The sequence below is a fragment of the Clarias gariepinus genome, chromosome 7 (assembly GCF_024256425.1).
Source record: "Clarias gariepinus isolate MV-2021 ecotype Netherlands chromosome 7, CGAR_prim_01v2, whole genome shotgun sequence".
Lineage (NCBI taxonomy): Eukaryota > Metazoa > Chordata > Actinopteri > Siluriformes > Clariidae > Clarias > Clarias gariepinus.
The window spans coordinates 311,919-324,672 of NC_071106.1; the positions used below are offsets into that span (position 1 = coordinate 311,919).

The window sequence follows — 12,754 nt, forward strand, 5'->3', positions numbered from 1 at the left end:
AGATGGTGGAATGAACTTCCTCTAGATGTCCGTACATCAGAGACTTTTACTATCTTTAAACGACGACTCAAGACGCATCTGTTTCTCCAGTACTTGGACTAACCCCCCTCCCCCCCCCAAAAAAAAAAAAAAAAAAAAAAAAACTCTTCTCAGTTGTGTTGGACTAATGGTACTTAGTTACTAACCTAGTTAACCCAGTGTAAGTATGTATCCAATGTTGTAAACATTAAAGCACTTTTTGTAAGTCGCTCTGGATAAGAGCGTCTGCCAAATGCCTAAATGTAAATGTATATACATCTCATCAAAACCAGGTGAAATATCCAAGTTATAAAAAATCAGATGATCAATAATTTTCTCATACTAAATTCAGGCAGAAATATAAATTATTGAAAAAAAAAAAAGGCACAGAAAAGCTCTTACACTTCAGCTTGCACTTAGTAGGATGAACTGTTACTAGCAGCTTGACAGTGAAAATCATATTTCCAATATTACAAAAACAGCCTTTTTCCACCTTAGAAATATTGCCAAGCATAGAAACATCCAGGGAGTTTTCCCTTGCCAGCATCGCTGTCGCCCTTGGTTTGCTCATCAAGGACAATCTTATTATGATCTATACACATTTTTACTTGCTTCTAAACATTTCCATAATCTTTATTTAATTTTGTGTAGCTGCTTTAAGACAATGACCATTGTTTAAAGCGTTATATAAATAAAATTGAATTGATATGAATAATCAGTTCCCAAATAAGTTCTACTTGAAATCTGCTACTGGATAGTACAGGTGAACCATCAAGTAGGACAGAGTTGTAGACAGAGCCTGAGGTCTGACCCTAAGAAACCAGAGAGGAAGACTACCTAGTTAACACTAAAGTAAATTGAGCTTTCAGATGTGGTGTTGCCTCTTGTACCATGAGTTTAATTAAATTCAATAAGATTTTATTTGTATGGCGCTTTTAAAAAGAATCTTTCAGCTTTACAGAATTAAAGGAAAATTACGGTAATGTGTATAAAATGTCTGAGCCAATATGTACAGTATGAATCAGAATGATCAGATTGTGATTAATAAACAAGCTGAGGGTGACGGTGCTGAGGGAAAAACTCCCTGAGATGGTAATAGGAAGAAACCTTGAGAAGAACCAGACTCAACAGGGAACCCATCCTCATCTGGGTGATAATGGATAGCAGGGTTTAGTATAGACTTTAACACTGAGACTGTGTCTGAGTCCCAAACATTGAATAGAAGGCTATTCTATAACTTTGGGGCTTTGTAAGAAAAAGCTCTGCCCTGCCGTACTTTTCATAATAGGCGGTACTGACAAGCAGCCTGCATCCTTTGTCTGCATCCTTTCCTTCATCCTGTGTGCGTGGAGTTTGCATGTTCTCTCCGTGCTCGGTGGTTTTCCTCTGGGTACTCCGGTTTCCTCCCACAGCCCATATTGGCCCCCTGCAACCCTGTTTACGGAATAAAGTGATATAGATGAGTGGGTAAGATGATTAAGTGGGTGATTAAAGTCATTAGATCTAGGGGTCCAAACACCTCTTTGCTCATTTTTATTCAAACCTGAATCTGACCAGTAGCTTTGAGCTGATAGTCACTAAAGTTTATGGCAGTCTTTATGGAGAGGTCTTCATTCTTGTTATTTTAAACCAATGTAATTTCTTTAGTCTGAGAGTTTCTTACAGGTGGTTGAGGCAGAAGCTCTGAGGTTATATCATGGTCACAGATGGAGGTGTTCACGCACATTTTCTGATCAAAGATTTAGAGGAACTTTTTATCTTGGGAATGTGGGTCAGTGCCATTTTGCACTGTGTGCAAGTGTGTGTATGAGAGAGAGAGAGAGAGAGAGAGAGAGAAAGAGTTGGCTGTCCTACCATGTTCTCTCCTAGTGTCCGCAAGCCTTTCGCCAAGATACACACACGCGCGCACACGCTCTCACAGGAATAGAAAAAGAGAGGGAGTTCGTGTGGCTTCGTGAGAACACCATGAGCACATGAGCTTGACCAATATCCACGCTGTTTAATAACCTAGGGACAGCGCAGAGTGAGGAGTGTGAGAATAATCATGTCCACATTGTTGCGGTGTGTGTGTGGCGTCCCCGTCAGACGTTTCCACAACATTCCTGCACTCTGGAACCAACATGTGGTTAAAGGTAGGAAAAGAAAACTGCATGTGTGTTACACACAACTGAAACTAAGACACACACACACACACACACAGAAAGAAGCATGGTTTTATTTTCTTTAGAATAAAAAATATTTTATTCTTTATCTGAGTATAAGTGCATTGGTGCTTTACATAAGTTTCTTGTGTGTTAAAGTTAATCACTAAAGATTAAAGAGAGGTCAAATAAAGGTGACCGCAACACTGTGGCCAAACGGCAGCGACTACTTTCTTTTTATGTTAGTGTAAGTGTGTGTGATAGAGAAAGAGAGAGGTCCTCTCCCAGTTTCTTATGAAGTTTTCTGTGTGTGTGTTTGAGTGTACATTGGGATTTAAACACTGTTAGTCAGTGAGGTTGTACAGGCCAGGACTTGCTGGATTTCAGCCAATCAGCTGCTAATAATGTACTGGTGTCATTGGAGGCGGCCATGTTGGTTACGAGGAGAAATGTGAAAGCTGAGCTTGTGAGGCTGAGCCGTGCCAGAACTGCAGGAGCACAAGCTTCCCCAGGGACTGCCTCATGCATTACTCCATTTCAACTTCAACCTCAATACTGCAAAAAAATAATGAATGCAGTGACACAATAAGGGCAAGAGAAGGAGTTCTGAGGTAGGGACATAGGCAGAGAAGAAGTGTTGAGTGGCAGGAAAGGATGTAAAGGGGCATTTAGAGATAACCAAGTCAAAATAGGAGTGTTCAGGCAGCAATAGGTCGAAGAAGGTACAGAGCCAGGACAGAGGTAGTAAAGGTGTAGTGGGATAACAATGGGGGTAGTAAGGAGTGCTGAGGCAAGGTGAGGGGCAGGCAATTCAATTCAATTCAATTTTATTTGTATAGCACCTTTAACAATTGACATTGTCGCAAAGCAGCTTTACATACTCAAAAGAATTACTTAAGTTTTGTCAATGTGTATGAATCAAAATAATAAGACTCTTATGAGCAAGCCGAGGGCGATGGTGACAATGGCAAGGAAAAACTCCCTGAGATGGTAATAGAAAGAAACCTTGAGAGGAACCAGACTCAACAGGGAACCCATCCTCATTTGGGTGAGACAGATAGCAGGGAATTGAGATGTGTTTACGTTAAAATGGATTTCAGGTCATTCTTGGAGGCTCAGGTAGACTGTAGGAAACTCCAGTCCCGAAATATCGAGCGACTGAAGTCCTAATTCCTCAGAGAACAGCTGTCTGCATCAGCCGAGGACAGGACCATCTTCGCGGAAGGTTAAACTGTTCCCAGTCACCATAGGCATCCCAGGAAGACCACACGCGGCATCCATGTGACGAGATCTCCAGCCAGTGGAGGGACACCAGGACGAGTCAGGCAGCTCCAGAAAACAAAGCGGGTCTAGATCACTGGCAGCTCACGAGCGATATGTATAGCTCAAAAGAGAGACAGGTAGAGGGGAAAAAGAGAGCGGAAGAAAGAGAAAGGGAAAAAAAGAGATGACACACACAGTCAAACCACGTATAAAGTTAATATATAATTAGTGCAGAGTGCAAGCAGGGACTTCGGCAGGACAAACCATAGCAGCATAACTCAAAGGGAGGAGCCAGAAGGAAACACGGACATGAGGGCTCCCTGAGATGTAAAGCGACCAATCACTTCACTGGCAACAAACCTGAGTGATCAATGAGAGTGAGAAAGACAGCATCTAAACATACCAGTTCATCGTAATACTCTACGTCCCTCAGATACAGACACGAGACCATTTAATGCATTATACGTCAATAGTAGCATTTTAAAATTGAGCCGAAATGAGCCAATGCAGTGTGGATAAGATAGGGGTGATGTGCTCGTATCTTCTGGTTTTAGTGAGGACTCTAGGGTTAGGACTCTGCATTCTGGACTAGCTGAAGCTTGTTTATGCACCTAGTTGAACAACCAGACAGTAAGGTGGTACAATAGCTCAACCTAGAGGCGATAAAAGCATGAACTAATTTTTCGGCATCGTTTAGTGACAATATATTTCTTATCTTGGCAATATTTCTGAGGTGAAAGAATGCTATCCTGGTAATATTATCCACATGTACTTCAAATGAAAGGCTGGAATCTATAATCACACCGAGGTCTTTTACTGTTCTACTTGATGGAACAGAAATGCCATCTAAATCTGAATGAGTACTGAGGTAGGAACAGTACTGAGGTAGATGATGTTAAGGGATATCAAGGCAGAAACAGTGGTAATAACGGAGTATTGATGCAGGAACTGAGGCATTAATTATTATTCAGGCAGAAAGAGGAGCAGTAAGGAGTGCTGAGGCAGAATTGCCTATAGCATCTGAGCATGTGTGTGTGCATGTGTGCTCTGTGAATGACTTGCACCTTGCCCTGGGTGTACCCAGCCTCATATACTGTCTCAATACTGCTTTAACTTACATTTACATTTAGACATTTGGCAGATGCGACTTACAAAAAGTGCTTGGAAGTTTCCATCAATGTTACTATCTTACACACTAAGACTAACTAAGTGGCAGTAGTCAAACACAATTGGGGATTTTATTTTTATAAATGGGGGGACATGTATTAGTCCAAGTACTGAAGAAACAAATACGTCTTGAGTCGTCATTTAAGGTTGTCAAAGACTTAGCTATATGGACATCTAGAGGAAGTTTATTCCACAGTAGGTCCCAGAACAGAAAAGAGTCTGGATGAATGTCTTCCTTATTCCCTGAGAGATGGTGGGACCAGGCGAGCAGTGCTGGAGGATCGGAGAACACGTGGTGCGGTGCGATGTGTGATTAGAGCTGAGAGGTACGTGGGTTAAAGCTGTAATTGGGCCTACAGATTCGGCCCGAGCGCGACAAGTACATTTCGATTGACAGATTTTTCAAAGCCCAACTCCTTTACAGCCTGACATTATTCAAATATATTCATGCAATTTGAATGCGATTTAATTGTAGGTTAATTCTGGGCACTAGCAGGTGTTGCACAGCTTCAATCAGCATTAAAATTTAAATTTTATTTGTCACATACACAGTCATACACAGTACAATATGCGATTACAGTACGATACGATTGATCGAAGCTGTGAAATGCTTGTACGACCACCCCTGACCTTAAAAATAAAAGCTTATAGATAAGAGCTAAATATGAATAAAAAGAAATACAATAAAAATATAAAATTAACCAGGATAAAAATACAAATATTCTGTACAAATAAAGACCTTCTGTACAATATAGAAAATATAGAAAAATAGAAAATATATAAATTAAGTCCAAATAGAGGAAAATTAAGCAAAATGAGTGGGGGTGTGTGCCAATATGCATTAAAAGTGTCTTATTAAAGTGACTTGTGTGCAATTGTGTCCATAAGTGTCCATTGATGTCCAGGATGAGTGTGAAGAGACAGTGTCATAGATGTGGATGTTTTATTTTTTTTTTATTTTTTTTATTTTTTTTCTCCCTAATTTAGTCGTGTCCAATTCCTCCCTGTCACTAGGGGGCTCCCACATTAAGGCTACTACTACCACTCAGTCGGGAGGGACAAAGACTAATTACGTGTTTTCTTTGAAACACATGACTCCAGCCATCTGCATCTTTTTGAACTGCTGGCTCGCTCGTTGGGGGGGCGTAACACACTTGGAGGACAGCGCTATCCATTCCGTGTGTGGGCTCACAGACACTCCTGATTGGCTGTAGAACTGTGAATAATGTGGGAGCACGAAGTACCTCTCATCCTTCCCCTCTGAGAGAGCTCAGTCCAATCAGCTCTCTCTAGACCTCCGGCTGTGAGAGGTTACAGCATCACCCGTGAATCGAACCAGCAATTTCCGGATGATAGGGTGAGCACTTTACTGCGCCACTGGGAGGCCCGAGTTGTGGATGTTTTAAAATGGTATTTATCCTGTGTGGTGTTGTGGTTGAGACCTTATCGTGTGCAGGAAAAAACTCCTCCTCGGTCTCTCTGTGTTGGCCTTCAGGGAGCGGAATTGCTTTCCATACTGAAACAGAGAGAACAGTCCATTGCAGGGTTGGCTGAGGTCCTTCACGATCTTCCTGGCCTTGGTCCAGCACCACTTGCTATAGAATGAGTGCAGTTCTGGGAGCTTGGTGCGGATGATGCGCTCAGCTGATCGCACAACACTCTGTAGAGCACATCTGTCCTGCATGGTGCTGTTTCCAAACCAGGTTGTGATGTTTTTTCATCAGGATGCTCTCTATGGTGCAGGAGAAGAAATTCCTGAGCACCCTAAAGGGCAGTCTGAAGTCTCTCAAGCGTCTAAGGTGATAGAGACGCTGCCGGGCCTTTTTCACCCCAGTGTTGATGTGACAGGACCATGACAGGTCCTGCGTGATGTGAACACTGAGGTATCTAAAGCTGTCCACTCTCTCCACTAGGCTCTCATTGATGATGGGGATCTGGTAGTTCCCCTTCTGCTTTTTACCAAAGTCCACTATCAGCTCATCGTTGTTCGTGATCAGGCCCACCACTATGGTGTCATCAGCAAACTTGATGACGGTGGTGAAGTTGGTAGTGGCCACGCAGTCGTACGTGTAAAAAGAGTACAGCAGGGGGCTCAGAAGACAACCCCGGGGGGTTTCTCCAGTGCTGAGAGTGAGGAAGGCTGAGACATGTCTGACCATCCTTACTGCCTGTGATCTGCCAGTTAGAAAATAAAGATCCACTGACACATAGATGAGCTGAGTCCCAGGTGCTCCAGCTTGATGGTGAATTTGGAGGGAATTATGGTATTAAATGCTGAGCTGTAGTGGATAAAGAGCATTTTAACATAATGCCCCTTCCGAATGTCCAGGTAAGTGAGTGATGTATGGAGGAGATGAGAGATGGCATCATCTGTGGAGCGGGTTAGGCGGTATGCAAACTGTAATGGGTCCAGTGTGGTGGAGAGGAGATGATGAAAACTCTGACCAGCCGTTCAAAGCTCTTCATCACTACTTAGGTGAGGGCTACAGGGCAATACTTATTAAGAGAAGCAGGATGAGGTTTCTTTGGAACAGGAACAATGATGGATGCCTTTAGGCATGAGGGGATCACCGACTAGGATAAGGAGAGATTGAATATCTCTGTGAACGCAGGTGCTAGCTTGTCTGCACAGGCTTTGAGGACTCGACCGGAGATGCTGTCTAGTCCTGCTGCTTTCCTGATGTTCACTCTCCTGGAAGATTTCCTCTCGCCATGCTCGGAGATGATAAACGCGTTTCCGGTGCTGGCATTGTCTTCATGTCTGCAGCCGTTGGTGCCGCTAGCATAAGTATCAATAGCATTCGTCATACCGGATGTTGGTACTTTATGGTCCGTTATTGTCCTTAGTCCCTGCCACAGGCTCCTAGAGTCACTCTGTTGAAGTTGTGACTCTAGTTTTCTCCTGTAGCGTTGCTTCGCCTCTTTCACCATCTTCCGGAGGTTTGTATGACGCAGCCTTGTATGAATTCATGTCCCTCTACGCAAGTCCCGCATTGTAGGCAGCGGTGCGAGATCTCAGAGCATTGGATGGTTTTATCCTCCCACAGCATCTGATAGGGAAATGTTCTGATGTTAGGTTTGTCCATGGTATTATCCGCTAGTTTTCCGACGAATCCCACAACTGCTTCCGCAAACACGTGGATGTCATCTGAGCTGTTTTGAAACATGTCCCAGTCTGTGTCATCAAGTGCATTCTGCAACGTGGCCCCCAATTGGATCGTCCAACGCGTGACCTCCCTCTGACTTGGAACTTCATGTTTGAGCCTTTGTTTGTATTTTGGCATGAGGAAGATGGCGGTGTGGTTGGATTTCCCAAATGGAGGGCAAGATTGTGCCTTGTAGCCGTCCTTGACTGTTGTGTTACAACGATCCAGTGTCCTTTCACCCCTGGTGGGGCAGGTGATGTGTTGATGAAAGTTTGGCGCTGCACGTTTGAGGTTGGTGTTATTAAAGTCCCATTTAAGTCCCCCTATTAAACAGTGCTAATTATGACCGATGTTAATTTCTGAGGAAGATAAAAAGGACGACATTTGATGGTCAATAGTTCCAGGTTGGGTGTGCAGGAGCATGTGAGAGGAACAATACTCGCGCTGTTGCACCAGCTGTTGTTCACCATGATGTCCATGCGGTGAACCGAGAAGAACTCAGCCAGGGGGATGGCATGGTCCGGCACTGCTGGGTTCAGCCATGTCTCAGGAGATTGCGATCCCGAATGTCTCTTTGGAACTTTACCCTGACCCTGTGGTCATCGAGTTTGTTTTACTGTGACTGGACATTGGCGAGCAGGATGCTAGGCAGCTCTCAGCCTGTTCCTGATGCCGGCTCGTTTCCCTCAGGGCCGCTGCTTCGCGTCGCGTCCTTTGTTCTCCCTCAGTATCTCACTTGGCCAGCTTGGATCCGGAGTTCGAAACGTTGAATCGTGAGTACATTGTAAACCAATAGAAATAAAGAGCATCTCTATCATCTATAAACTTAATGCATGTAATGGTGATGGATTTGCCAGATTTAGATCACTAAAAAACTACCTTAAAGAACAAAAACAATATAAAAGGGGTCATTCGTGATGGCAGCCGATCTCACCGGTGCCATCTTGGATCTCCATCTTGGAACATGCTTTATAAGCGAGGAGTTCCCTGTCTTTTTGCTGTCGTACTTTAACAGAATGTTGCTTTTTTTTCATTTTACATAACCTAATGGCTCCTTATTCTCATTATGCACATGGTCAAAACTTTTCCACACCCCATACTTAGCTTTCGTTGCTGGTGCAACCAAAATATAAACGCCAGAGGCAAGTCTCCGTTAGCAAGCCACTCGTGGGCAAGCCTGAGCCCGGCCCAAGCCCGTGTAAAATAATAGAAATTGAGCCTAAGCCCGTTGGGTCCTGTCGGATCCCGTTGGATTTGGGCAAAGATCTTCAGCTCTAACGTGCTGGGCCCTTTTTTGGCTTTCTAGGCAAGCATCCGGGTTTTAAATTTAATGCAGCAGTGCAGGGAGCAGAGAAGTGGGATTGTGTGGGAGAACTTAGGAAGGTTGAGAACTAGACATGCAGCTGCATTCTGGATCAGCTGCAGAGGATGAATGGTGACCAGAGGCAGACCTGCCAGGAGTAAGTTGCAGTAGTCCAGTTTTATAACAAGGAACTGAACCTGCACCTGAGTAGCCTGTGAAGAAAGAAATTGGCAGAAATTGTGTGTGTTTTTGTGTGTTTATGGCATGTCTCTTTCTGCCTTGTCTCTTATTTGGATCCTTCCACAGTTCTTAAATCTCAAATTTTCAATGCCACTGATTCTGCCTCTTGTGCACCTGCCATATATTTCTATGCATATTATCCAGGTGTTCCTTATAAGGACGTGCTGGTGGGTGTTCCTAAGGAGATTGTAAAGAATGAGCGGCGGGTAGCGGTGTCCCCTGCTGGTGTAGAGGCCATGGTAAAGCAGGGTTTCCGAGTGCAGGTGGAGGAAGGAGCCGGACGAGAGGCACAGTTCTCCGACCAGCAGTACCAAGCGGCAGGAGCCTCCATCACCAATACCACAGGAGCGTTTAACTCAGACCTCGTGCTTAAAGTGAGGAGCTTTCAGCAAGCACACTCCTCTCAGGTCATGTGTACACTATGTTTTTGTATTATTGTTGTAAATGATTGCCTTGTTGTTGTTATAGGTGCGAGGGCCAGTGTTCAACGACGCCTTGGGTCTCCATGAGTCAGAGCTGCTGAAGACAGGCTCCACTCTGGTAAGTTTTATTTATCCGGCTCAGAATCCTGATTTGATGAAGAGACTGGGACAGCGGCACAGCACAGTGCTTGCCATGGACCAGGTGCCACGCGTCACCATCGCTCAGGGCTATGACGCTCTCAGCTCCATGGCCAACATTGCTGGGTATGACAATGTCTCTGTCTTTGTGTCTTATTCAGCAAATTTACAGCTGGGACTCCTAAGACAAAGTTCAGCATGTGTGTGTGTGTGTGTGTGTGTGTGTGTGTACAGGTACAAGGCTGTGGTCCTCGCTGCTAACAATTTTGGTAGATTTTTTACTGGGCAAATTACAGCAGCAGGGAAGGTTCCTCCTGCCAAGGTACAGCACCACACACACACACACACACACACACACACAGTATTTTATTTGCACAAGAGTATTGTGTGTGTGTATCTGTTTGTGTAGGTGCTGGTGATTGGTGGAGGTGTAGCCGGCTTGGCTGCTGCTGGAGCTGCTAAATCTATGGGAGCCATTGTGAGAGGTTTCGACACCAGGTGAGTGTGAAGAAAAAACGTCTTTACATGACACGTGAGATAGACGATCAGTGGGAGGAAAAAAAGGTAAAGGGGTCTACGTGAAATGGTGTTCTTGAGCATCTTGTTCTTTTTCTCGAGGTGTAGACAGGGAAGGGGACAGCTGTTTAAAACCTTACATCATTAGTGCTGTTTATCTTCTTCTACAGATGTTGCTATTCAGAATGCAGATTGTTTACCGTGGAAGGCCGCAATTTGTCTTGCGGAATGCCGCCAGATCGCACAAGCACCATTTAAGAATTTAAATAAATGTGTTATTGTGCATAATTAGTTAGCCTAAAACAATATTGTTTCCAATGCTGAAGCAAACATAAATTTTATTTTGTTTTACAATAAATCTTTCATGATGAATGTGTGTATATGCGCTTTAAATAAATACAATGGAAGGTTTGAAATTGTGCTTTAAAATTCATAATAAAAAGTCGTTATATAGTGATTATATAGTTTTTGTAATGTTTTTAACAGGGACAAAACAATTAAAGACAATGAAAGACATGGGAAGGCCTGGCTTAAAGTTGTCTTAAAATTAATTTCATTTCCTGATAGTAGGCTATGTGAATGTTGTGATTCGTGAAGATGTTAAAAACAAAATATCTAAAACTAAAAAAAAATCAATATTTTCAAATATATATATATTTTTTATATCCATTTAAGAATCTTTCCCTAATAAAATTACTTGTGTATGAATCCACACAAATCTACACTATTTGGCCATTTTATAATAATAATCATCAAGCTTTTTTGATTTTTGTGTTCAGCATTGAATAATTATTTCATCCATTATTTGACCAAGGCGGAAATAATGGCTGGAATGTGGTTGTAAATTTATAACTGAAATAAAGCTGCTCATCGGAGTGCGTGAAGCTGCAGCGCTTACTTTACAAAAGGCAGTGTTTTGATCAAAAAGCTGATAAACACATGCGCAGTTATTTCTCCTAGAAATTCAACAAACTTAAATATATAGGCTACTTGCTAAATAAACGCTGGCTTTTCCAACGCAACAGCTTAGTTAATTTTGAAAAAAGATGCATTAATATGGTTTCTGTCATTTTTTAACATATTTGTGTACTGACTGAGCCGGCCCTTATTGACCAGCGGCCCACTGGAAAAACTCCCGGTGCTGCAGCTGGCCAGTCTGTCTCTGCCCAAGACTTTCATGAACTCAGTTCTGTGTTTAAAACAATCTGCTAGATTTATTTATTCTCCATAGAAAGCATAATAAACTAAGAAGTCTGATTTAACTGCTACCATTAAGCATTTTCATTTTTATGTATTCCATGTTTTGCTGGAGAAAAGAATTTTAGGCAGAGGTGTTTGCTCTGTCCTGTTAACTCATCTTTAAACACCCTTTTTGCCACCAGTGAAACCGATATCTTTACACCTATCATGTGTAAAAGGTGAGAAGAGATTCCCACAGAATCCCCAACATGAATCCTATTGAGATGGTGTGGCATGCTCTGAAAGACTATATTCCACAAGAGAAGAGAATAGAGAATAAGAATCTTAAGTATAGCAATAAACATTTTTTCCCTGAGAAAATGACTTTTCACGTGTACTAAAGGTAAATTAAATGCCTTGGAACATTGCAATAAGTTACAGTGGAACCTTGAATTACGAGCATAATTCATTCTGGAAGTGGGCTCATATATCAAAACACTCGTAAACCAAATCAAAATTATTGATACAAAATTTCCATTATAATAAGAAATAATGGAAACTCAATTTATTCGTTCCACAGCCCGAAAAACTAAATAAATAAAAATAATTAATACAAAATATAAAGTACAAATAACACAAATTAACCTGCACTTTACCTTTAAAAGTACAAATAAATCCAGACAAATAAGTGTTTCCGTTTATGTGTGCAGACACTGTGTGTGTGTGTATGTGTGTTTGTGTATGTGTGTGAAGCTAAAGTAAGAGGAGAGGAGGTATCAGACCACCCTCCCTTCTCATCTTACACAGTAACCCCTCCTCCTCCTTCTTCCTACACAGTAACCCAGCAAAATTTAATAACTTCACACTTATTATGAATGAAAGCATTAGATAGATGGATATGTGTGACTCCAATGTGTGTGGAGGAAGAATGTTTTACTATATGTTTTATGTTTTTTTTTTTTGGGTTGCAAAAAAGTGATGGGCAAAGCTGGCTCCACTTTGTTCATGTCTTGTCAGTAGTTTCAGAGATTTGTATTGATTTGTATTGAGTTTAATCATGTAGCATTTTAATAATTATAGCAAAAGCAAAGATAAAAAAATTAAATAATAATAATAATAATAAAAAACTCACATTACTTTTACTACTACTAATAATAATGAATGGAGAAAGTGCCTATTCAAAGAATAATCATTATTGATACAAAAGAAGGAGAGAAGAAA

At 42.1% G+C, this 12,754-nt stretch overlaps 1 protein-coding gene across 1 annotated transcript in view; it reads left to right on the forward strand.

Moving 5' to 3' along the window:
- Positions 1-1,887: 1,887 nt before the first annotated feature.
- Positions 1,888-12,754, forward strand: part of LOC128527499 (NAD(P) transhydrogenase, mitochondrial-like) — a 28,030-nt gene continuing 17,163 nt past the window's right edge. The window contains exons 1-5 of the mRNA XM_053499913.1: positions 1,888-2,150; positions 9,423-9,652; positions 9,747-9,964; positions 10,073-10,160; positions 10,248-10,336. Of these exons, the coding sequence (XP_053355888.1) occupies positions 2,063-2,150; positions 9,423-9,652; positions 9,747-9,964; positions 10,073-10,160; positions 10,248-10,336 (713 nt within the window). The 5' untranslated portion in view covers positions 1,888-2,062. The remainder of the gene's footprint in view (positions 2,151-9,422; positions 9,653-9,746; positions 9,965-10,072; positions 10,161-10,247; positions 10,337-12,754) is intronic.